This window comes from Cydia pomonella, chromosome 12 (genome assembly GCF_033807575.1).
Source record: "Cydia pomonella isolate Wapato2018A chromosome 12, ilCydPomo1, whole genome shotgun sequence".
NCBI classification, from domain to species: Eukaryota; Metazoa; Arthropoda; class Insecta; order Lepidoptera; family Tortricidae; genus Cydia; species Cydia pomonella.
This window is the reverse complement of record NC_084714.1, coordinates 8491704-8519578: the sequence shown is the minus strand read 5'-3', so window position 1 is coordinate 8519578 and position 27875 is coordinate 8491704. Positions and strand designations below refer to the sequence as shown.

Here is a 27875-nt window from a genome sequence, read left to right as displayed (position 1 = left end):
TAGTCTACGTATTCTAATAAACACGTTATGTAAGCGACCGTTATCTTTTAATAAAATCAGTACGAATTAACACGCAAATCACAACAAAATCCACTCGACAAATGCTATCCTGAACAAATTCTGTTTAGAAAATAAGTTTTGAGATACACTTCCCTCAAGTTTGGTTTATAATTTACAAATTATGTTTCTTTGTTAGGTAAACGACAGTTTTCGAGTGCGAGATCATTTTTTCAAATAGCAATTAGAAACCACGAAAATACTAATAAATTCATGTGCCAACGTCAAAAGTAGACATATAGTTTTGATTTTATACCAGCCATGTTTAATTAAAATCCAAATAAAAGTTGTTATTAAACATAGAAATCGGGGTTGTTTCCTTACTTGACGCGATGTTTATTACAGTGTTCTCGAAATGTAGCTATTATTTAAAAAAATGTTAAATAAATTACAAGCTGTATATAAATTCTTAAAGATGATACTTTAAGCCGTAATTGAATAATGTGAAATTATATAAAATGTCAAGAAATTTTTGACGAGAAAGTTACCGATTTCCATGGAATGCTCCTTTACCATATATGTAACTATTTTTAAAGATTTTTTAAAAATATGTTATTCAATTTAGAAATAAACTATGCTAGTTATAGTTATATAAAACACCGTACTGCTTGCCCATGCCCGATCATAAATACTAACAATGTCCAAATCAGATTTAAATAATGAGTTAGTGACCGATTTGCTCTTAACACGTTTTTAAAGCTTAGTAACCCAAAACATTTTCTCATGCCAATCCTTAATCAGCCTTCCATAATTTCAGGCACCCTCGCCGACTTGAAGAAGCAGCGATCGCAGATAAGAACAAACGGGAGCCCGGTGGAGAACAGTCTCACATCAACGAACAACCACAGTATAACTTCATTACCGGAGGGCGTAGGCCAGGAGGCGCTACCGGTGCAGCTGAACCCGCTGTCGCTGTCGCCGAGCGCGGGCGCCGTGCCGCGCTTCGCCGGACACACGAGCGACGTCGTCGGGGACACGAGGTCGCGCAGGTGCTGTATCATTATGTAGACTTGTGTGAAAGTGCGGGGTTAAAGTCTGATTGATCATTCCGAAACTAATTTGGGAATTTATTTTTAATCGTCGATCAAATTGGGGCGGTTCGAGTACTATGCTTGTTGTGTTGATAGGGTATTTCTGCAAAATGTCACTATTAAGTTACGAAGTGGAACCTAGAATATTTGATTTTCAAACTTATAAATGGGTTGATCAATTTTAGTTGTGCTCTCCCGTAAGCCAGAAGACAAATGAAAAATACTTTACTTAATATAATAAAATTATTTGGCTTAAAAATACTTTCTTTTAAAAATGTTATAATACATACTCCTAAGTAGAATTGGGCTTCTGTCTATGCTGAGATGTAACAAATGCAAAAAGAGACAGGAAAAAATTGATTGACCCAACTAAAAAGTGACTTCTTGTAAAAATGGCCAATAACATTTAGGTTGTGTATATTCTGAATTAATTATGTAAGAGATAGTACTTCGAAGAGTCCTAGGCCGCCTATCAATCCCATTTGAGATCAGGTCTCGATTTTATAAAGCTACAAATTACAGTAGTACTAATCAAAACCGGCAACACTGCTCAAAAGCCCGCTTATCATTGGTCAAACAATGTTGCCAACCTACAACAATGTGATTTGTGCTTATATAAAATGGGGTCCAGACGTATGCCGGTGGAATTGCCATTGCAGCTCACAGCTACGGCTTGCCAATGTGCTAAGATCATTGTGATAGTTGCACGAGCTCAACAGTTATTGTACCTAGAGGTAAGATGGTTGCTAATATTTTAGTAAAATCTCTATATCCCAGATACTTAAATGTTTTCGTGTGTTCTTTTAAATAGTGTTGTGCTAAAATTGATTACCGCAAAACGTGTGTATGGACCCTTGGGTACTTGTGGTAAAAAAAAACATCAATAGGTCGACTAAAGTAAGGACGCTAAACATGAAGAATTTCGTACGTTGACCCGCCATTTCCTATCCCTATATCAGGCGTAATTATATTGCTTTCCCGCCGATAATGCCGGCGGTTAATGCCACTTTGCGAGCGGGACAGCAATGTAATCATGCGCGTGAGATAATACCGGCGGTTAATACCACTGCGAGCGGGACAGCAATGTAAATCATGCGCGTGCAATAATGCCGGCGGTTAATGCCACTTTACGAGCGGGACAGCAATGTAATCATGCACCTGCGATAATGCCGGTGGTTAATGCCACTTTACGAGCGGGACAGCAATGTAATCATGCACGTGCGATAATGCCGGCGGTTAATGCCACTGTGCCAGCGGGACAGCAATGTAATCATGCGCGTGCGTTAAAGATAGGAAATCGCGGGTGAATGTACGAAATTCTTCGTGCTTACCGTGTTTACCTTTCTAAAATATCGGTCACTAAATGTTGCTTTCTGAATCCGTTACAATATGACAACACTATTTTGCCTAAGCTGGCCACAATATTTGTGAATTTGACATATCAATATCTGTCATTGTAATTATCTGGGTTATAGAAATAGAGATAAGTTGTAACAGATTCCTATACGTAAGGGTTATCTTTTAGATCCGATGAACGTATTTTATAGCGTCATCTTCGCCTTACCATTTTCCTAGTTAACATTCCTTTATTTAATTAACTTATTCATATTTGAAATCATTATATGCGTAGACAAAGTATTGTGATTGGAAATTGAGTACTTAAAATATATTAAATACTGCATTATTATATATTTTAAAGAGTATTTTGTACAACATTGCATTATTAACAAAAGTATCAATCAGTATTTTATTCTACACTACGTATTCTATTATAGAACCTAATTGCAATACATAAAGTGCCTCCCGGTTCAGTTGTAAAGCAAATTATATAAAATGACATAAAATAATAATAAATTATTTTTAATATGTAAGAAATTGATATTTATGTAGCTCGGTATGTATAAGTAATTTATTAATAGTTAAAATGTTTCAGAAGCCCTATTGGAACATAATACTGTGAATATGCATTTAAAACAAGATACTATGACATTTTGTTCCTTAGATTCGATCGCTTCTTGTACAAAAAGTATTTGTTACGTGGACCATTGCTGGCAATAAACCTATTGATGTATTGATACATAATCTACATATACAACATAAATAACATAAGAATTTTTCAAACTGGAATAAGGTACACGGAGAGGCAAAATACAAACTAAATTACAAGCTTAATGCAATACTAGTAAAGTTAGCTAAATGATATACTTTTATGTAATTAGCCCTATTTTACTATTTTTGACATTTATTCCTTTTACCGTCAACCTTATTCTGGCATGATCTCATCCAAATTTACCAACATTACAAAAAGTTGACTGTCGGAATTTAGTTTTGAATTTTACAAAAAATTTATCGTAATTTCTTATAAAATCATGTGACAATTATACACACCATTGGTTTACGGTAAAACGATTGATTACAAATTGATAATTCTGACACATAATTGCTAAAACGGAACTTAATGCTAATAAATCGTAATGATTGCAATTTAAAAACATTCCAAATGACTTCGCATTGAGTTTCGAATTTAAGACAATTGTTATGAATACCTACATAGTGATTACTTAATGTTTGGGCGTGATATGAGCAAACTATGTTAACAATTTACATTTATTAAATTTAACCAGTGTTTTTATTAAGGGCTGATTGTTACCTTTTGATAAAGTACTTGTTAAGAAATGGTATATAACACGATCAAAGTAGACAAAATTCATGTAGAGATATACTCGACGAGTGTCTAAACGTGTAATCATGCAAACACAAAATAGTGTTTCAAGTGTTTTGGACAGAAGGTAGCCTGACTAACGTATGACACGTTGTCTTTCGACTCTAGAGTTGTTACGCGCGTCCTATGATTATGAGTAATAAACGCGTTCAGCGCTAAAAATGTCTAGCATATCTCTACTTGGAGATGTAGTACAGTAGTTTAAACTGCCCATCCACTAATGAGATTAAACAGCTGACTGTTGACAAAGTGAGGGGGCCACAGCGCGTTTAGTTTAACATCCACAGGTTACGACAACGTTTGAGCACGACCCCAGTAGAACTTGTAGACTAAAACCCCCGGTTATAAGACTTTGGTCTCCCGTTGACGTAGGTAGACTGCGTAAAAGGTGTCGTTATATATGTAGAACCTTGTATATTTTAACGCTACACGCAGTGTTACGAGGAAGACCGAGGCCTAAAACCTTTAGCGGCACTAAATATATATTAAAGTTCTCCGCATCATGAATATGACAACGTTGTACGTAACGTGTGGATTGTAAGTGAGTGCCTTTTTCTTGTTCATCAATTGCTAAATACTCTATGCGTGCCAATATTTTCCTATTCGTTTTAGTCGCGATCAAAACCTAAACAAACTATTTGCATTTTATCTTTTTGAAGAACTCTTATTATCTATTTAGATTATTGTAGTTTATGCATTTTACTTTATTTCTCTCGATATTATCCAGTGTTCAAGGTCTGTGGTATTCTTGTTAGATTCTAATGGCAGCTTGATCCATACAGTAGAAAGTTTTTAGATTAATAAACTTTGTATTTTAAATATAAACGCGATTCAAAGCACGAAATAGTCACAGTAAGTGCGCAGCACGCTGAGTCAATGAAATGATTTATCCTGATGAAGGATTCCAGAGATATCCGAATCATTTCTGACCTACAGTGGGTATTGAGTGAGTTTAATCGGTTTATATGATAATGTTCTTATAATATTAATGTCATGTGGGTTTCATTAGGTCCCATCCAGTAGTAATTCATTCGTCCATATCTTAGTCACTAGTGTAAACAAGTAATGTAGATGTTTTTTTAATCTTCAGTACTTAAAAAGTACTTAGAAAACTATTGTTATTAACACTCTTTCGGAACGTGTTAACTTAGAATAATATTACGCATAAAACATTTTAAAGATATAAAATAAATTGGGCTCATTATATCAATTTATGAAAGCCCCAACTTAATAGTCCCAAGAATATACTTAAATATAAAATGATTCAGAATTGTCTAAGCAATACAAAATGGCCTTATAGAGAGATATATAAGCACAATTTATATTTTGGTTGTTTTTCTTTATAACAGTATTATTATATGAATGCATTTTACATATTTACCTACACATACTGCGTTTTTGTGATATTGCTATTGTATTATATAAAAAATATTAAAACCAGGAATAGTATAAAAATAAGTTGAACCGTTTACATATGTTTCAAATTGTAATTCAGCGTAATAATACATATTTACAAAAGAGGTGATGTGAAATAAATGAAAAAGTGTTGGTTGTGAAGAATGTTCAGTAACGACGTTGGTGTGTAGTGTTTCTAAAAATAAACCCGAAAAATAAATTAAAACCCCACAAATTTACCAAAATCCAAAATAAAGTAGTCTGTTTGCAATTGTCGTGTTATGCTGAGATCAAGGTGAATTTATCTGTTATATCACTAGTATAATTATATTCCACTGATAAGGTCTAAATTTGTGTTATAACTTATAAATATATTTTGTATATTATGATTATGAGACCGTTGATACCAGTGCCTCCAGTCGGTCTTGCCTTAGACGGTGATAACAACATTGTCTGTAAACCATTGAATACTATTAGATGCGTACCTAAATTATCAAAGTATAATATATAGTAGTGATTTCTGCAAAATTTCTTAGGGATATTTAAAATAAAATTTCAGAACATTGTATTTATAGACGTATTTATTATAAGTACTGCTAAACCTTTATCGAGGAATGACGTCACAACTCTTGTGTCAAAATAAGTGTTCTTTTACATTAGATGCCTATTTTATGTGAAAATAATAATCACATTTCGAATGGTTTTGTAGTGTTTTTTAACGCAGTTAGATCTTAAACGAGTCTAAAGATTTCTATTGCTCATTTTTACAAACTTTTTGCTAAATTCTTACTATTTATACCCTTGGTAGTGTTAGTAATACATATCGATAGACATGTTTGGTATCTCAGTGTTGTCCATTGATTCCTATTAGATCTTGCCCTCTAGTGTCTTGCCCTGTTCAAACTACATGCCACAAATATACACATGTTGTGTAGATTACCTGCAACTATCCCTATAACTCTTAGTTTCACATTAGTAGAAAATATATAACTTACCAACACAATTTGAGCTTTGTAGTTATAACATTGGTATGAAAACTTCCATCAAGAGTTTTATAAAATATATTGATTATGTAATTATTATTAATAGATTGGATGTTGTGAAAATTATTATATACAATGTTTATTACTTAAAAATTACTTACCATTTCATTTGAATGGCAGGTCGGCTTTCGTGTTAGACATTCTGTCCATTCTGTGAAAGAACTCAAGTATGTATATTACGAGTCAATATTGTCTTATTCAAATCTGATGATTATTTTGGTGCGTACATCCATTTTACGATTATGGGTGTTCAAAGTGCAGCTGATACTATTTATTATATTATTATTCTATCAAATCTTATGTAACTTATGTTTAAATAGATAAAAGTTAAATTTGGTACAAAAAGATAATTTACCTAACTGTTAATTTATAACATAAAAAATGCACGTACGAAAACGCAAAAATGCAATATTTACCTAGGTGTGTTATTCTTACTTTAATGAAAACTGATAATATTTAAACATAAGTATGAAAAATTCTACTTTTTTGTTATAATGTAAAAATAAACCAATTGTTTAAACCAAATATGTTTATTATTATTATTAACCTTACCTCCTAGTGAAGATATGGGTATAGACCACTTACTTATTTACATTTTAGTTAAAACCGGTTTAGAACTGGCTCCTTTATCGACGTTCAAATTACGTAGACGCAGCGTTTACGCAGCAAAATAATGTCGGACATGCAGTATACCAAACTCCTCATAGCGTACACGCTTTGTCGAGTTTTCTTTAATTTATGTGTTTAAGAAATAGTTAGTGTTATGTGCTGATATCAAGCTGCATTGCTTTCGCAAAAAAAAATGTGGAATATAAATTCGTCGTCATATTTGAATTCCGACCATCAGAAGTTGGATAGTTTGGGAATACATTAGGATTATTTTATACGCTACAGCGTTTATTTGCAATACGCACTTACCTACTCAACTGATAAGTCCTATGTTATCTCTGAAACTAACATACAACTTTGACACGTCAAGGCGATGGACAAAATTTCACGCATAGTATCTACCTACTCGGTAGGCACTTGCTAAAACTTAATTTGCAATATGTATATATGGACCCACTGACTATTATGCCAGCATAACAATATATTTATATAATTATATAGTTTTGTATAAGTACAGTCACGTCTGAAAACATCGACACAATCACGACTTTACGGCCCATATATTAGCGTAGTGTACACATATTTTTGGCACTTTGTCCGTATCGATATTCTCAGACATGACCGTACTTAGTACTAAAACTTCGTATTTCTACAAAATCTTCAAGCCTAATATAGGCTCAAATAGTCAGACGTGGGATTACCACGTCCAGTTGCGGGTGTCCATGGGCGACGGCAATCGCTTACCATAAGACGATGCTTGTTTGCGCCCTATATCATTAAAAAAAGAGTTATAATAGATACTTACCTACTTAACTGACAAGTGTTTATATTACTTATCTTTGAAACTGACACTTACAACTTGGACACGTCAAGGTGATGGTCAAAAATCCACGATTTTCTCTAAAGCTTGGTAAAACTGAATTTACGATATGTATTTAATACACTGACTGCAACTATATGCATATAAAATATTTTTTGTATGCTTGATTTTGTCTAAACTAATTAAAATAAAAAACTCGTATTTCTACAAAATCTTCGAGCCTATAGGCTACAAAAATCCGGTGAATCCGAATCTATAATTTTTATTTAATTCCAATGATCAGAAGTGGGATAATTTGGGTGCACATTAGGATTATTTTACCCGCTGTAACGTCACGCCGGCTCTGCGGCTGCGGCAGACGGCGACCGTCATAGGGGGCAAGGTTACGTCAGGCGTGGCGCCGAATAGTGTCACGCACACATGCTATCTCGAAGCGTGTTTGTGACGTTTTCCTACTGCGTACACGGTGTTTAAGCTCGCAAATTAAAGAAAGATACTATTTTTTGACAAAAATTGTATTACCCATGGGAATTATCATGTAGGTAATATAGTTGGGTACTGAAATAAAATAGGTATTCATTCCAAAGAGTCAAACTTTTGACTGCAGAACGACACGTGCTCGGAAAGCTATGGCCCTAGTTCCATTTTTGTAACTTCATGACAAGTATAGAACTAGCGACGTAATTAGTCCTGTACAAAAATAAAATTCTAAAGTAGTGGGCATTTAGTGCACCCTAACATTAATTACTCATGTTTTGTATGTACCTTTGTTAGACTCCCTAGGCTTTAGTAGACGAGACTTAAAAATAAATACCTATTTAGCCTAATATTTCTTAAATAGAAGCATTAGGTACGTACATTTATAACTATAAGACTGGATTGCGCACTTAGTAAGAGACGAATGCCCCCATTCAACAAACTTCTAAATCAAAAAACTTATGCCAATGCAATGAACGCAATATTTTTTTTAGATATAAACTTTTTCGGGACGAAGCCGTGTTCTGCCGGATCAGACACCGTGTGACACGCTACTGCTGTGTCTGCAGCAGGAAATCGTGGTTGTGTCTCCTGTAGTCTCTTCGATACAAGACTGTCAGTGCTAGCCGAGCCGCCACTCAAGACGGACGCCGGCCACTCCACGCCCCGACACCGCCGTCTCGCGATCACTCGACAACAAACACACGCAACTGCATTTACAAGTTGAGAGAAATTTTGGTGCATGCTGAGAATTATTAGGAGCTTCTGCAAAATGAAACCGCCGGTAAACGTAAGTTGTTTTTCTGTAATTTTGTTTTTAAATGAAGCTGAATATTCGTCTTCGATTAAAGGAGTACCATGGTGTTCTTATTGTGGTTTTTTTACAAATAAGATCTTGTAAAAATATACTTCTTATTTTTTAAGAATTTTTAAAACTCGTCTAATCGTAGGATTTTAATCGACACAAGGGTTTTCAGCGCTTTCAAAGTTTAGGTATCTGTGTTTTTTTGAGCAGGTAAGTTTGATGGCACACAAACTTACATAAACACCTACACTATCACCAACTACAGTTAGTATTTACAAGCATCTTGCAGTTACAAGACAATTAAACCGATTATTGCGTCAGAAAGATGCTGCGCCACGGCAGCGTAGGGCCGTCATCGTCATCTGGTTTTCCCCGGTTTCGACCTAGATGGGAGCCCTTGCCAGTACTATCGGCACGAGAAAACGCAAAATATTTTGTGTCAAAGGTATCCCTAGAAAGAAATTTATTTATTACCAATAATTTTACGGTTTTATTTACGTGTAGTTCGCGTTGCGTGGTCAGCGCGAGCGAGTTTCAGTGCTCTTAGTTAACTGTTAAGGAGACTTAGGCTGTCCGAAATTATTAGATATTTTTCCGGGAAAAAAGCGCTATTTGGATGAAACTTTCCTTTAAATTCCAATATTTTCTTGTGATATTGTTTGTTATATTGAATTTTTTTAAATTACTTGTATACTCGTATTACTAGTAAGTAATATAATTATATTTAGTGAACTTTGAACAGAATTAACTCCTTGTCCGACTGAAGAGAAATTCTGACCGTATCATAAGTAGGTAATGATAATATTTAAAGATATTAGACTTTTAAACTGTCCATATTTAAATCGACACTTTTTATAATAAATAAATAATAATAAATTAATTAATTTATTGAACAACAATCATAATGCGTATATTATAATTAATTTAACAATCACATTAAGCAGCTTTATACACGAAGTTCAAATAATCAGTTTTGAGTAAGGTAGCGGAAGCTAGGATGTAGGTGTTAATAACATTGGAAGAAGTTAAATAATAAATTAGAGTTCAAAAAAGGTAACGAGTAGGCCGAGAGAATGTAAATGTAGAGTTATAGGCCAATGTTACCTGATATTCATAATGAATGATGATTGATTCTTCAAACGGTACAGTGTAAAATCTAGTGTACTGATTTTTTTTGTCTGAGAACGATGAACTCTCCACTTAACAACGGTCGGCATACTTTAAAGGGTCGTGCGTGGCGATAAAATTAAAACGCACACATTCGAATTGTTCAATAATTTTATCTAGAAAGTTCCTGGTTTCATCAATCAGATTTTTGTACCTATACCTAGGTAGCCAGCTTTTTTAAACTAAGGTACTCTTTAGATAATTTATCGCGTACCTAGTAGGTAGGTACTTTATTTTACTTTACTATTTTTTCTTCCTCCTTATAGCCTTTGCGTCGTCTATTCTCTGTGGTCCTCAGTAGGTTTCTCCTCTGTCCTACAATTCGCAGCACTTCCTCGTTCGTTTTTTTCTCCGTACAATTTGTTCTCTCCATTCTTCTCTACAACCACATCTCAAAAGCGTCCAATCGTTTCCTATTATTCTGCCTCATTGTCTACGTCTCACACCCATACAAAGCGATGCTCCAGATGTATATCTTAATAAGGCGTTTTTTTTTGTATTCTTAGCATTACGCAAATGTTTTTTGGCGTTGAAAGCTGTTTTCGCCATTGCTATACTTGATACAATTTCATCTGTAAATCTGGAGTCTTGTGTAATTAAGCTGCTAAATATCTAAATTTGTTTTCCTACTCCTCTACTGTTATCTGTCATTTATGCATTCATTAACACGAATATAAGAACATACATAAAAGATTTCAAGAAAAGTCTATATTGTCTATTCCTCATAAAAGCTCTTGTGCTTTTATAAGCTATAATGTTACTGCGATTAATGGCTACCAACCTAACAAAACCAAAACGAATACAGTTTTAAACTAAGTGCATTGCTGCCAACTTACAAAATATTCATTTGGTTGCATAGTAAAAATAATTACTCCATAAGTCAGAAACACGCATGTGACACCCGTAATATAGCAACACCCATAGACTACGAAGACCGCTTAGCGTTGCTTGTTAGTCTCCGTAGGCTACGGTGGCCAACTTTGAGAAAAAACTGTCCAAAAAATTAATTTAGCAAGTAGCAAGTACCAGGGCCTCATGAGTTACGAGGAGGTGTCGCCGACCGGCCGGCCGCGGCCCGGGGCGAGCCGGGCGCGTAACAAGGTATGCTCGCGCGTCTTGGCTATATACTTTTGCTGTAATTTGTTTACCTAAATTAAGATTTATTTTTGTTGACTCGTAGGAAAAATATTGTATGCAACGTTGTATAAGTAGGTCAAAAAATTCTCCGGCTCACATTGTAACTCACGCCACTCGCCTTTTTTGACCCTTCTTATACAACTGATGCATAAAATACTATTACTTGTTCTATATGTGTCCCTCTGATGTCAATTTGTTCCTTAACCCGACGAAATTTTGAAGCAATTAGTGTTTTAGTTTTATTTGTGTTAATTTTCAGTCCAAATTGTGTAAAAATTAGATCCATCTGTTTCATTACTCTTCTTAATTGTGTTGAACTTGGAGCTAGTGCTGTTATGTTGTCCGCAAATCTAATAAATACTATTCTTTCCCCATTAAATTTGACTCCTTCGGTTTTTATCAATTATTTTTAATGGCACACTCTATAAATATTATTTACAGGTTTTTTTAGAGGTTGTACTTTAGATTGTTAGTAAAAAACTTGTGGTTTCAAAGTAATATCTCCACTCTTAATATAACTTTGATGGCGTTGTTTTTATTTATTTTTGAAAAAATATAAGCCTTATTTTTTTATTTGGCAGGTTGAAATAAGAGAAAAAACAGATTATTATATTTAAATTTCATATTTTTACGTATATTAGGACCGTCAAAAAACGCTGCCAAGCTCTTAAATTTATCTAATTGGTTACTTTACGGTTTACTGTATATTAAAGATAAGGGGTGAGCTTCAGAGGCCGAAGAATATTTTTTTATTTGTATGAAGAACAGGAAACCAGTCTCAGCGTGGTAAAGTTGTAGAGCAAGAATAAAACAAGCAGTGCGACAGGGTTGTCCACTCTCACCCGGGGTGAGAGTGGACAACCCTGTCGCACTGCTTGTCAAGATTACGTTTACATCCTCAAGGTAAAGTTATTCACAATAAATATCCGAACGTGTTGAAGAAAAACGTTGGCGTTTCAACTTTAAAAATCTTAAATAATTTGATATCCTTGCTCTACAACTTTACCACGCTGAGACTGGTTTCCTGTTCTTCATACAAATAAAAAAATATTCTTCGGCCTCTGAAGTCTAAGGCTGCCTCCCTTAAAATTGTCATTTATGCTCTTCTAATTGACCGATTGAACCTAAATTATGTAAGTGTGTAGCATGAAACTGATGTTTTGCAAGGAATTCCTATCGTTTTCATATTTTTGTCCGTACGGCTGTCAGCGGCATAGCAAGTGATTCTTCGCATTAGAAAGCTGAAATTCAATCTAAAATGGATAAACAATAATGTGTCAATAATACCTACTACCATAAAAAAATTACAAAACCAACATTTAAGCCTGGAAGCCAGTTTAAATATCGTCCAAATGTTGAAAGTGCACTTGTCAAGATTACGTTTACATCCTCAAGGTAAAGTTATTCACAATAAATATCCGAACGTGTTGAAGAAAAACGTTGGCGTTTCAACTTTAAAAATCTTAAATAATTTGATATCTGGAAAAGAAGTGGAACTGCGTACAGAAGTAATTCATAATCAATATGAATTATTTAAGTTTGCCCCGATTTTTACTACTATATTATTTAGAACGGTCCTTTATTAGTTGGCTGAAATTTTATTATTTATATTCAGCTTTAGAACGTTCCTTTAGTTGGCTGGATTTTATCACCAAGGCGAAGGAGTTTAAAATCGGAAAATTTTGAAAAAATGTTAATTATATATTATGAAAATTACATAAAATATTTAAAAAATACAAACAGTTCATTTTAATGTTGTTTACAACTATAATATGTCCGAATTTCATAACGGTGGTCCAGTACATCGTGATTTTTTATCGACATCGACTTATAAAATGTGTGTCCTCGCACTATTGAGACGTCAACACATAATTTCCCCCGTCATCCGGGGGCTTTGTTTATAAGTTTAATAAATGGAATCAGGGATCTGTTAGTTTAAGTGAACCTGCTTAATTTTATTGGAAAATTTGCTAAATACAATTTACTATTGATAAGTTTGGATATTATCCAATCCAACAATTTATATATTATGTCATTTGTTATACCTATTCCTAATGACTATCTGATCTTAACCCCAACCAGTCCAATGCCGCGTTCCTAATAAGATGCCTATATGCACTTTGCTCTTTATTGCCGCCGATGGCCAATTGATTTCGTTCGGTCAATTGATTCGATTCTACCGGCACGTGTTTGCATTATTAGTTTAAATTGGTTTCTCAAGACAGTTGTCGCTTTTATGCGACCGAAATAGAAGTTGTAGAGACAATCAATCTATTGAATGACGACGTTTGTCTGAAGCATCTAATTGATTTCAACGAAGATTGATCCTAAGTACCTATGATATTTTGTGTTGCTACCACAAGACAAACTCTAGAAGCTTTTTCTTTGGTTATTAGGAGATTTAATTGCTATCGTCTCTGACTGTCATTAAATTTGACATGCCGGAAAAGAAGCCCTCTTCTCATCGTAGACAGTTCTAACCCACCTAACTTGGAGTTTTGTGGTACGACTCCCTTGAATGTCCTATTTTTTTATGACTTCTAAATAATGATGCCAGCGTGTAGCTTTAGAATCTAAATACCACAAAGTGATCTTATCACTTCCCTGTACACATCTAAGACAACGTCCTGGAGCGTCTGGACTCACGGCTTAGAAACCCCTGCTTTAGCATAAATTTCAATGTTTAGCTGGCTCTGTCAAGACTAAACACGGAAAATAACACGTAAACTTATCGCAATAAGATATAAAAATAACGTAGATAAAAATTCATGACAATACTCTTTCGTTATCACTTATCACCCGCGGCGAGTGGGCCACGTGTCAGAAAACTGCGCAAGAATGAACGAACAATAGATATATCAACCGCTTAACGAGGGGGACGATAAGATAACCCGACCCTGATCTGGGGTGAGCTTTTAAAGGATCATCTTATTTCATAATGGCCTCTTGACTTGGCTGATAACGGATCCTCGTTAATGGGTGCATCTAAGCCTACTGCGCTGTTGGAATTGGATATGAATTCATTTATTTAGTGCTGAAAGGCCTAGCCGACACGAATCATATTATTGTCTCCACAAAGATTATTCTAATAAGCCAGCAAGAATACCTATCTGACAAACTTTGCCATATCACGCTCAAATCACGACTGACAGGGTTTTCCGAAAGTCATTAGAAGACGGAAGTAATATGCTGGTATGGTATGCTCGGTCAAGTAACGTACGTACCGTAAAAACCATAAAGCTATTATATACGAGATATTTCTTTGAAGGATAAGGCTTTGTTTCGTTCTAACATTTACGTATGTTATTGTCTACAGGCCGCACTCCTCCACGATGTCGACATTCCAACGAAGAAGGCCACATTCGGCATGGGGTGTTTCTGGTCCAACGACTCACTGTTCGGTGCCACGCCGGGTGTGATCCGGACTAGAGTCGGTTACTCTGGCGGCACCACCAAGAACCCACACTACAGAAGCCTGTAAGTATAGTCATTTAACTCATTTATGGTCCAACGACGCATCGTTCAGTTCATCCGGACAGGCCCAGGTTTTAAGAAAAAACGCTCTGCCCAACTTCAAGGTGTCAAGTATTGTACTCAATTATTTTTATTCGTTAAACAAGGCGTTGCAAGTAAATTCCTGCTTACCTTCTGATGTTCATCTTTCATGTACCTTTGTACTTAGATACAAATGGTACAATGTAAAATGATATAGTAAGAGAGTAATCTAATAATAATTTGCCGGACGTGTTATAGTAAAGTCATCATAATCCTAGAGATTATGGATTGTCATTAGCAAAGCAGATTGTTAATGTGCAATTTAATTATAGGGTTTATTAGTTTATAAATGATCATAAAGTTATCGTAGGCTTAGCACAACATTCTTTATTATTATTGGTAATATCTATTTCTGGAAAGCAAATATATGATATGGGAAATAATAAAACGATATCGCGTATTATTAATATAATTTACGGTAGGTATGATTTTTGACATGTGCGTAACGTAAACAGTTTTCGTGCAAGTAAATATTATTTTATTTGTATACAATTATAAACCGACCAGCATAGAATATACAGGGCGTCCCAAGACTACGGGACATCAAGGGAAACTACCTTAAATATCGTAGATAGGATATTTTGCTGAAAGAAGACTTTGTTATTTTTAAAGGTCAGTAATTCTGCATTTAAAGGTTTTCTAAGAATTACTTGCTTCGCCTGGAAATCGAACCGACTTAAAAAAAATCTTGAAATTTGATTCAAACATTTTACGTACTTTCCCTTGATGTCCCATAGTCTTGGGACGCCCTGTATAGGTACAACTCTTAACTGAAGTTAGAACAGTAGGTACGGTAGGAGAGTTCAAGGTTCTCTGAGGAAAGGGATCGATATGACTGGTGAACGTCGTAGAAAGTGTTATGTAATCCGACTTCTAAAAAACGAACTAATGTATAACTAACCGATTTGTTTAACATTAACAAATCTGGTAATTACTATAATAGGTGTAGGTACCTATTAAAAGACAATCGTTGTTGCAAATATTTGCAAGCTCGTATGCAAATTGGTCAGTAACATATGTAAGACCCAAAGCGTATCTATTGCCTTTAAATGGACAGGTGATGGTAACCAACTATTCACCAGCATTTGTCTATTTTGGTTTATTATACTGCATGCATTACTTTAACAAATCAAGTCTTAGCCTCGTTAGATGAAGGAGGACCAATGACCGTTTTATAAGGGAATAAAAAGCTTCGGCTTCCTTAGCTGCAGCCGGCTATTAAATCTTGTAGTGAAATGCCAAAGTAGTGTTACAGTTATTAATTTTAAATCTTAGCAAGGTATATTTGCTATCTTCTTAATCGTAGATTAAGAAAAACTATTTATCTGTTAGGGTTTATTAAGTAAATGTCCAAGTCATGGTGTGTTGTTGGTATGACGTAGCGTCTGAAGATATTGTGAAATATTTTTGTTGAAATTGAAAATTAAGTACAAGCGACCCGCCCCGGCTTCGCAAGGGTAAACCTTAACAAATTATACACCTTACTCAAGAATCACTTTATTGATAGGTGAAAATTGCATGAAATTCTGTTCAGTAGTTTTTGTTTTGAGTTTATCGCGAATATACAGACAGAGGCGGCGGAGGATTTTGTTTTATAAGGTATAGTGATGGCTCATATTATAATAAAAATTCTCCAGCGATGAAAAGCCTAGCAACAGATTCAAATTAGTTTTATCACCGTTCAAAGGTCAGTGGGTTGTTTATGTATGTCTAAAGGATTTCACTTTCGATGAGAGTAGAAATACCAGTACTATATTTTATTTATTTAGTTGTTGTGGATGCCCATTTTGTTTGTTTGTATGTTATCATTTTTTGACGACCAGTTTGGCCTGGTTAGTGACCCTGCATACGAAGCCGATGGTCCCGGGTTTAAATCCTGGCAAGGGCATTTATTCGTGTGATGAGCATGGATATTTGTTCCTGAGTCATGGATGTTTTCTATGTATTTAAGTATTTATAAATATTTATATATTATATATATCGTTGTCTAAGTACCCTCAACTAATCATGACATTGATCGGAAATCTACCGATTACAGTGTAATTAATAGCACACTCGATGATGTACTTAACTGGTTTACTATTAACAATTTGCTTCTTAATGGTAAGAAAACCAAATGTATTCGATTTTCTTTGCCGAATGTTAAACCAGTCGAGACTAAGATACTTTTGAATAATGAATGCTTAAAGATGGTAGATAAAGCATTGTTTCTTGGTTTAACATTGGACAAAAATCTACAATGGAGTCCTCATATAAGAACGCTAGCAAAGAAATTAAGTTCGGCCGCTTACGCTGTTAGGAGAATCAGGCAATTGACCAATGTTGAGACAGCTCGCCTTGTCTATTATAGTTATTTTCATAGTGTAATATCATATGGTATTCTGATTTGGGGCAAAGCAGCTGACATTCAGACTATATTTGTCTTACAAAAGAGAGCCATTCATTCTATATATAACTTAAGAGCACGTGAATCATTAAGAGAACTTTTCAAAGAAATTAATATTTTAACTGTAGCTTCCCAATACATCTATGATAGTATTATTTATGTTGTAAAAATCTAGACTCCTTCACTAAGAATTCAGATGTCCATAACTATAACACTAGAAATAAAAATAAGCTTACTATCAGAATGTTTCGTGTCCGCAAAATACAAAAGTAATTAATTTTATTTTTCTTTTCCTTTTGTAAGAATTCGATATGTTTTCTGAAAGAGTTACGTGTCTAGTTTGATATGACATATATGAAATGTAGCTCCGGGATTTAAATCTTCTCGGGTCAGAGCCGGTGTAGCTTTATTTGACGTTCATAAGCGCATTGTAATATGCCTACTTGAATAATAAACTATCTTTATCAACACAAGCCTTATTGAGCTTACTGTGGGACGTAGCCAATATGTGTAATAATGTCCTATAATATTTATATTTATTTATCTTACTATTTTATAAGGTATCAATTGTATACAATTGCGTAAACATGCAAGATTACGCTGGAGCGTAGATTTACGTTGAAGTAGCTTAACGCAGATATGAATGGGCTTACTCATCGAAACGTTATTTTTATTGCATCAGGTATATATTGTTTACAATCATCGTTAAGTAGCTATAATCATTTATCTATTAGATTTATCGAGGAGTATTTATAGATCTACCGTTTGAGGCGGTTAGTAAACATTTATTATGGTCATCTTGGCAAGGCTTGGCTGCATGAATCTTTTAAAATAAGCAGGGTAGGGCGAACAAAACGCAACTGCCTCTGTCGCACTAATTTGATTGATAAAGAGAGATAACTACGCTATTACGCTACGGAGCGTGAACGATTGGCATTTTGTCTACGCATTCAGGTATGTTAAGTAAGTAAAAATGTTATACCTATTATATCAATAATATGTATAAACTAGGTAGTTTTAGTCCCAAAACTCAGCTAAGTATCTTCTACTAGAAAATGACCGCACTACTTTACCAACGGCCCGAGATAAATGGCAAACCCATCTCTCTCTTTTGTCCGTCTCTGCCCTTTGGGTGTAGGCCTCCTCCATTATACGCCACTCGTTACGGTTCTGTGCGGCTGGAGCCACTTCTGCCCCGCAGTCCTTTTGATGTCGTCGTCCTAATGCATTTGGGGTCTACATTGAGGACGTTCCTCCCCCCATGTTCGCCACACGAGTAGTCGTTTACTCTACGAATTGGTCTTTCAATATGACCAGCCCATTCCCACTTCAATCTGGCAGACCTATGTCTAGTGGTTAGTTAATAAATTTGCTCGGGCATAAAAAAAAGAATGTCAATTGTGGTACCATGTTTCCAAAGGCAAACATATAAAAAAATCAATGAACTAAGGTGATCAGTTGATCACGTGGAAAGTCACGTTAAGCACGTGATAGTCGGTAGGTATTCTGCAAATCATTGATTTTTTTATCAACTAAGTCAAACTAGAGATGAAAGATAAACTGGTTTGGAAGTGATTAAAATTCGGTGTTCGCTATCCAAGGTGAGCTTGCAAGGCCAAGTCGCCGGTAAGCCTAGTGCACAAAACATTTTGTACCCAACTATGAGCGTAACCATAACATATAACATGGTCCATAAATTCAAACAAAACATGTGCAATCGAAGGCCAGACTATTACTGGCTGGTTTTAATCTCTCAATGCTCTCCATTCCATTTTGTAAATAACTTCGATGGTTGCGTGTGCACATCCGAGTTAGTTGTACTCACGCACAAATGTGGTAATGTTTTAACAGGAACTGATTTAAATTTTAACTTAAACTTCCGAAAATTTGTATGCCACAGTTTACTATATCAATACATTAATATTAACTACCAACTATTACCCATGTAATTAATTTCTCTTGCTCTTTATCTATGTGATCGAAACTTCAGAATGCAGCGCAGGTTCCTTGGACTGAAGATAAACTTAAGACTTCAAAAAGTAATAATTCCCTGTATACCGAGATATGGTGTAGGAGTGATTCGGAGAGAATCATGTCATGCCTTATTACTTACTTTTTGCACTATTTATGTACATAAGTATCGTTTAATTTGTCATTAATTCAAATTTCAAATCGTAGCTCGAGTAGTACTCGGGATATTTGACAATGTGATAAACAGACGGTTGGACGGACGGACAGAGTCGCACCATAAAGGTTCCTTTTGTAACCTTTTAGAGCCCTTAAAAATAGTTGGTAACAATGTTAAAAAAATAAATAACGACCACACGTGACGATAAATCGCTTTACTCTTGAATCACCATAACAAAACATTTATGAGATATGAGATATGGTGTAGGAGTGATTCAGAGAGAATAATGTCATGCCTTATTACTTACTTTTTGCACTATGTATGTACATAAGTATCGTTTAATTTGTCATTAATTCAAATTTCAAATCGTAGCTCGAGTAGTACTCGGGATATTTGACAATGTGATAAACAGACGGTTGGACGGACGGACAGAGTCGCACCATAAAGGTTCCTTTTGTAACCTTTTAGAGCCCTTAAAAATAGTTGGTAACAATGTTAAAAAAATAAATAACGACCACACGTGACGATAAATCGCTTTACTCTTGAATCACCATAACAAAACATTTATGACCGTGAGTACCGTGACCACCATAAAAATGCCATGTCTTGTAAATGGTGATGGCTGATGGTGTCTTTTAAACGTGACTGGATACTTAAACTATGTTATAAGATCAGTCGTACATTTATTTTATTCTTCAGGGTTCTAATACTTAAACAACAACAGTGCAGTTTTCTTTGTCGAAAATGTTTGCTTTCCTTTTGATGATATCACGATCCATCAATTAAAAGGAGGAGGAGAAGGAGTAATAAGTCTTGATTTTCTTAATTGCTTTGCTTTGCTTAATTTTTATTTATTTATTCCTACTAAATGTTTGACTGAAAGACGACTTCAGTGTTCAGTGTTTTCGCTTGTTTTATATACCGACATCCAGAGTATGTGTAATAAAACAATAAATAAATTAAAACAACCATTTAAGTGTTAATAGTTTGCTCCTAAAGTGATATGATATTGAGTGATTATTAAAGAATTATAGAATGTAGATTATTAAATTAATCAACACGTAAATATTGTGTATTACAGCGGCGACCACACGGAGGTGATCGAGCTGGACTACGACCCCAAATCCGTCACCTTTGAGGAGCTTCTCGACATGTTCTGGGGTAACCACGAGTATGGACTAACCACCAAGCTAAAGAGACAGGTAATTCTAGAGCTAAACTATTTAATGATAAGATCGAATCAGCAATACAGTAAAAGATCTTAAAATCAGTCTATACAATATAGAAAACTATGAAACACGGATTATACGTACGTACATTTATATCAAAAACTGCGTATGAAAATGTTTTTTATAAATCCTGATTTATTAAAAAAAACATTTACACAAAAAGTTATTTCTCGTGGTAATTTTGGATCATAGGTAGGATAAAAAAAACTCGAACTCTGATGTAGTTTAGACTTGAGTCTTTGCTTCTGGACAAAATAAACGAAAGTTGAAAATAAAAGTTGAACAATATGTTTATGTTAGCTATTTGTCCTTAATTATTATCAATATTTCCACAAATATTTGGTAAATAAGGGACCAGTTTTGTAGCCATACAATTAAATAAATGTTAGCTATTATTTTTTTAGGATTAGGTGATCTAGGTGACATTGACATTGCACGGACAAGCCGAGAAGAGGTTATTCGTAGGTAGTTTCTGGCAATATCTCGTCGTAAAACTGGATATTTTAAAAATAGTTACTCGTTTGCTATTCATTAATATTTTATGTTCACTGCATGAATATGTTTATTGGTTTTCCTTTTTGTTTATTTTGTGTCAGGATCCTATTAAGATCACTAAATCAGTAAAATAAACAGAACGAGTTGTGTGATATTCTTTAACCGTCTTCTTAGAGGAGGGTTTTCGATTCGTCAGAATTTTTGTTTTATCTAGATATGCTCGACTGATTTTTGACTTTTATTTAGGTTATATACGGTATCTAAAATTCACCAGTAGGGCTAAGATGGTCGGCTCTTTATCATTTGTCACCATGTCTGTCACGTTCTGACAAGTATGTAAGTGACGGGCATAGTTACAAGTGATAAAAATGGAACCATGCTGCCACTGCAGATCCTCTTAAATCATCTAAAATCTGAAATCTGACATGTTAATTTTTCAATTTCAGTACCAATCCATGATCCTGTACCATGACGAGGAGCAGCGTGAGGCGGCTGAGGCGTCCTACAAAGAGATGACGGCACGGTTCGGCCAGCTACGAACCGAGATAGCACCAGCATCTACATTCTACCCCGCCGAAGAGTAAGTACCTCTCGAATACAGTACCAATCCATGATCCTATACCATGACGAGGAGCAGCGTGAGGCAGCTGAGGCATCGTGCAAAGAGATGACGGCGCGGTTCGGCCAGCTACGAATCGAGACAGCACCAGCATCTACATTCTACTACGCCGAAGAGTTAGTACCTCTCGAATATAGTACCAATCCATGATCCTATACCATGACGAGGAGCAGCGTGAGGCAGCTGAGGCGTCCTACAAAGAGATGACGGCGCGGTTCGGCCAGATACGAACCGAGATAGCACCAGCATCTACATTCTACCCCGCCGAAGAGTAAGTACCTCTCGAATACAGTACCAATCCATGATCCTATACCATGACGAGGAGCAGCGTGAGGCGGCTGAGGCGTCGTGCAAAGAGATGACGGCGCGGTTCGGCCAGCTACGAATCGAGACAGCACCAGCATCTACATTCTACAACGCCGAAGAGTTAGTACCTCTCGAATATAGTACCAATCCATGATCCTATACCATGACGAGGAGCAGCGTGAGGCGGCTGAGGCGTCGTGCAAAGAGATGACGGCGCGGTTTGGCCAGATACGCACCGAGGTAGCACCAGCATGTACCTTCTATCCCGCCGAAAAGTAAGTACGTCTCGAATACAGTACCAGCTACGCACCGAGGTAGCGGCGATATGTACCCACATTCTGAAGGAGTAAGTAGTCCTTTATTTCCTTGAATTGTGTACCTATATTATTATGGACCGCCAACCAACAACAGATTTTTAGTAAATTCGTAGAAAAAGAGTGTTTGCAGGGCCGGATTTCCGCCTAGGGCCTTTTCTTTCCGATTGAGAATTTGTCACAAAGATGAGGAAGTTTATTCCAGACCCAAAGTCTAATATGGCCTTATCCCAGAAGAAATATGGGAGATCATGACGTGTATGCCTTTGACCAACAGCGAAACAGTGAAACGAGTTTTTATTAGGGTAATGAATGTTACGGCTTCCTATTTATTTACATGACAATCGATTATTGTGACGTTTCTTAGTGAATTGAGTCAATTGTGTTATGTCGATAGCTATACGAAAATATATATTCATAGGCTTGTTAGTGAGTAATTGAAATCAATTCGCGTTGTGTTCGTAATATTAGCACGTGCTGTCGGCATAGCAACAGTGGAATACATAATGCGGATTTTAATTGTGTCAGGGTCTCACGGTGGACAGCTAAGGATCTATCCTTAGCTAGGATAGTTTGACCTCTACTTTGACATTATGTAGTGCCTAATAGAACATCTCTTTGTATTTTATGTTTAATTTATCCTTATTATGCATATGATTAGTTTATTATTAGAAGCGAGATATCGGAACCTTGGATTGGATTGCTTTTTACAAGCTTTTATTTAACTTGCCCTGTTAGTAGACCCACTTCCCGATTTCTGATTGAGCTGAAAATTTGCATACATATGTAAGTCGGGCGACAATGCAATATTATGGTACCATCGAGCTGATCTGATGATGGAGACAGGAGGTGGTCATATGAACTCTGTGATGAAACAACGCGACCTTATTGTGTTTGGGGTTTTTAGAATTGTCTGGATGAGTATTAGTTGCCTGTGGTAAGAAAAGTACAGTTAGCTATAAAAGCTTGTACCTAAAATATTTTTTTTGCCGAAAATTTATTATGATTAGATACAAATTATGGAGAGATTAAGTGTATTTGCATGGTGAAAACTATCAGGCGTGGACACTATTTTACAATGTTTGATGAAGAAAAAAACTGTTGCAATGCTCTTATGCATGTAGAATTAATGGTATTTAGAATTTAAAATACCATTAATGTGCCCATTAGCATGCTCATTAAAATATATTAATAATTATTTGAATTGATGATATTTAGAAAACAGTTTTGTTTGCGATACCTTGCCGTAATTTTAATTAATATATCAAAATACAGTACCGTCCAATAATATATCACCTTTGTGTGTTTTTGTATGAACTTGTATAGAGTAAATAATATAGGTTAGTTTGAAGATTGCATATTTTACTAGTCATTTTATACAAAATATATGATTAATAGTACAATGAAATACTGCGAATTACAATAAGAGACTCCGCATATTACTAAAAATGCTATATAATAAAAAAATAAGTTGACTAATACATTTATATAAGAAACCTCTATGAAAAAACCAGACTGATTTTTCTCATCGTTCGTACAAAGGAATACTTCTAGACTACCTAAAGGCGTAAGGTGGAAGTCACAAACATAAAATAAGGTATGCCGCAAAGACATGGATGTGATACATTATTGGCCGGCACTGTAGTTGCAAATTTAAAACAATGATTCTGTTTAATCCTACCGTGTCTATATTAAAATTAAACTATTAATTCATTAGGTATAATTTAGTCCTTTAAAAACCAGTAGGTAACTGAGCAGTGTTACATTTTACTGACGAAACCCATTAAACGACTAATGAAACTCTCACGATCTTTTCCAGTTACCACCAAAAATACCGCCTCCAAGGCCACAAGGACCTCTGCCGGAGCCTCGGGCTGGACTCGGCCAAGCTGCAGAGCTCGCACCTGGCGGCGCGGCTCAACGGCTACCTCGTGGGCGTCGGCGGCGCGGCGCAGTTCGAGGCCGAGCGCCCGCGCCTCGGCCTCAGCGAGCAGCAGGCGCAGTACGTCCGCGCCGAGCTGCAGCGCAACGAGGGCGGCGGCCTGGCTTGCTAGCGAGGGACGTGTGGCTTTACAGGCGAACAAAGTGGCTGACGATTTATTTCCTGAGATATTTAAAGTGACAGCGCGTTTATTTTTTTTCTAAGAAATGTGTATGCGCTACACGGGTAAGGGCCATATATAGATTTAGGTTCCAATTAAAAAAACTTAGTAAAATAAATTGGCTCCAAATTTAAGCACTAAATCTGAGCGGGTTATCCGATATAAGAATTAGCTAAAAATAAGGCTGCTGTAACGATAACTCTAAAAAAAGAAGCTACAGTTTTTTCTGTCTGTGTATGACCCGTGATATGTCGATCAAAGTAGCTTTTCTTGTTTTCATAACTTCCTAGCATCAACTCTTAGCTTAGATTGGATGTCGTCCTACGTTTTGAAGCCTTGCACATCTCCAAGAAAAACAACCTGTATTTATAAAATATAACATCTTATCTTCAGCTTCTTTCTCCTGCGCTAAGAAAGCTAGCCTGATAAGCTAATATTTGACAAAGTGCCTCGGCAGTTAGCCCTTGTAAATCCTAAAGATCCATCGATTGCAAAAGCGAGCTATTCCACAGCCTTGCTTTGGGCCCTTTCGATATCACGGTTTTTAAGAATCAGATTTATAAAACTAAATTGGAAAATGCCCTATACTTCTACCAGATAACGGAAACATGGTCAAAATCTTCTGCCATATGGACCTACAAAAAATATACGACGCCCACTCACGACGTAATTTAAAACAGTAGCGTACGATACTACGCGTCAAAAGTAGTACAGGTCTTTGATATCTAAAAAAAAAGTAATATCTCTATAATGAGGTAGGTACTTATACTACTTATATACAATTAGTACAATACCGTCTTCACCATGAGGGCAGCCGGGGCCCGTGCCCAGGGCCCTCATCCTCAGGGGTCCCGAAGGACAGACAGTAACAGTATATTTGATTACCCATAATAAATATAAGATCAAAGACACATAGAAATAGAAAATTCTTAGTTTACTTAATTCGCTTTCTTTACTTTCTAAAAGGGCCCCAAATTCTTATGTGCCCAAGGACCCTAGCATAGTTTAAGACGGCCCTGCTTATATGTAAAACAATAATGTATACACATTTTTGCACGTGAACTGTAAATATGACTAGAATCAGTATTTGTAAAATATGACAGGACGGCAGAGACTTTTGGCGTGTTGTACTATTCGCTACTACTGATGCTGGGCGCCCTAATAATGACAGTGAACCTAAATTGTCTCCTTAATGATGATACTTTTCTCATCTTCAAAGTTCTGTTTGATACAAAAAAATATAAAGTTATAGATACAAAATGATCAATTGCAAAGTGCAATCTGATTTCTGCCTTAAATGAGAGGGCTTAAGTTGAAATTATATTGACGATGATACTATGCCTGAAGCAAAAACTGTCGAGGCACTGTAGACTATTATAAATTGGTTGTTAAAAAGCGAAGAGTACTTTATTTAGGACAGATATCAAAATGTTATTATTGAAATCATACAATTTCGTTCTAGCATGAAGAGCGAGTAATTTATCTCTGACAGGGAAAATCAAAAAGACCGAATTTTCTGATCGTTTTGTCCAAAAACTGGATATAGTGTACTGTAATAGTGACTCTGTTTTATTATATTGTTAATAAATAGCATCTGTTAACGCAAGATAGCATCCGAACAGCTAAACAATTGGACTCCGACTGTTCTTCAGTCAATATTTGTCCAACGAGTCCTAGATTTATGAAATGTTAAAAATCTCTAAGTTTTAAGTTCATTTACTATGAGATCGCGTAGGTGATATCGCGTCCATGGGACCCAGAGATTGCTTTTCTGCCGATCCGATATTGCGTTTAATTTTGTCTAAGAACTGTCGTCATTTGGACTGTTCCGCACTAAGCTTGCAGGAAAATGAAAAAAAAAAACTGCAACAAATAATTGCATTTTATGTTTCTTTACCTACATAATAATTTGTAAGTAGTTTTCCTCATTTTACGTAAATTTGTATGTAAAAGTGTTTTTAGTTTGTCAAAGTTGATTCCCAGTATTGTTTTGTTTTAGTTTAGTTTAGGCATAAAGATTATCATCATTTATGTCAATCTCATTATTATATTTTAGTGTATTCGTAATATAATTGTATTTTCCCAGTTGTTTGTTTTATTTCTAAATGGTGGTGCGAACTTTGAACGGACGAATCGGCGTTTTTCCCCGGGACTCAAACTAATACCAAATTTTAACTGAATTGGCCCAGTAGCTTAAATGATATAGGTACAGTCAGCGTCAAATACTTTGTAGCAGTCAAAGTGGCCAAATAGTTCGGTACACCATACTAAATATATGGTGTACCGAACTATTTGGCTACTTTGGTTGCTACAAAGTATTTGACGCTGACTGTACATATCAAGATAAAGTTGAAAGTTGGCTCCACTTCTAAAATCCATCCTTGGATCGTAATACGGATCAATCCTGCCAAAGGAAATCTTTTGTTCACGCAACGCCATATTTAAGACCTGCACCTTCGACTACAGTACAGGGCCGGATTTAGGGGAGGGCAACCGGGGCTACTGCCCCGGGCCTCCACAAAAGAGGGGCCCCCACAATAGAGAATTCGGAAAATTTACCATTTTATTTGGAAAAAAATTGGGGCCTGGGGGCCTCCACTCCTTTATTGCCCGAGGCCTACAGACATCTAAATCCGGCATTGCTACAGTATAAACTAGAAGAAGGGCAGTTGTTATTGTCGAGGGGAGGGGGAGGGGCATACATTCAGTTACAAATTTTATTCTCTAGGGGGCGGCAGCTGCGCCACGAGGCTCCCCTCGCGACGCCCTTGTTAACCTTTGGATGATGTAACTATGACGTATGCAGGCTTAAAGTGAAGAATTTCACATTTTACTATCTGCATTAGGTATAAATATCGTATCAGCGAGTACGTGCCCGACGGATTAGCTACAGATAAGGATATTTACAATGTTAACACAGAATTATCTCTAATTCCTCACCATCGTGACTACGTAGAAAGTGGGCATTCGTTTTATCTAAGTTTAAACAAGGGTTTGTCAATAAAATAAAGTATGTTATTCACTCATCCCATCCGGGTTTTCCCAGTGTTCAAATGTTATGTATACACATGGCCAATAAGACAAAAAGACTATATACATAGTGTCGTTTCTCCAATTAATAAACCGGTCAAGTGCGAGTTCGTTTTACTCGCGCACCGAGGGTTCCGTACAAATATTGAATTATCTTGTGTAACTATAAAGGCGAAAGAATTTTGATCAGAAGTACCTATACTAAGTATAATTGTGTACAGTGCCAGAAAAGATGGTTTTTCGCGGACAATTCTCTATCATGTGAACCGATTTCAAAAATTATTTTTTTTTTTGAAAAAAAGGTGTCTTTGATGTAATCTCATAGCAATTTCGTTGTAATAAACATACTTATAGTTGGTTAAATTGCAAACGGAATTCGGAAATGTTTTTTGTTAATAAAAAAAAAGTTACCGCGATAGATTACCAAGTTAATACCTTAATACAATAA

The 27875-nt window shown here is 35.8% G+C and overlaps 2 protein-coding genes and 1 long non-coding RNA gene across 6 annotated transcripts in view; 2 read left to right on the top strand and 1 right to left on the bottom strand.

Annotated features, from left to right (window-relative positions):
- LOC133523423 (protein phosphatase 1 regulatory subunit 16A) overlaps positions 1-6773 on the top strand; it is a 53782-nt gene extending 47009 nt beyond the window's left edge. For all 4 annotated transcript variants that reach the window (XM_061858997.1, XM_061858996.1, XM_061858995.1 and 1 more), the window contains one exon: positions 815-6773. In XM_061858997.1, the coding sequence (XP_061714981.1) occupies positions 815-1065 (251 nt within the window). In that variant the 3' untranslated portion in view covers positions 1066-6773. The remainder of the gene's footprint in view (positions 1-814) is intronic.
- Positions 6774-8758: 1985 nt separating this feature from the next.
- LOC133523424 (peptide methionine sulfoxide reductase) lies at positions 8759-26482 on the top strand. The gene is made up of 5 exons (XM_061858999.1): positions 8759-8944; positions 14580-14740; positions 20414-20534; positions 21503-21636; positions 24115-26482. The coding sequence occupies exons 1-5, from the start codon at positions 8897-8899 to the stop codon at positions 24347-24349; spliced, it is 699 nt and encodes a 232-aa protein (XP_061714983.1). The 5' UTR covers positions 8759-8896; the 3' UTR covers positions 24350-26482.
- LOC133523426 (uncharacterized) lies at positions 10708-11632 on the bottom strand. The gene is made up of 2 exons (XR_009800224.1): positions 11427-11632; positions 10708-10752 (listed from the first exon to the last, which is right to left on the bottom strand). It is a non-coding gene; the product is annotated as an uncharacterized LOC133523426 (long non-coding RNA).
- Positions 26483-27875: the final 1393 nt, after the last annotated feature.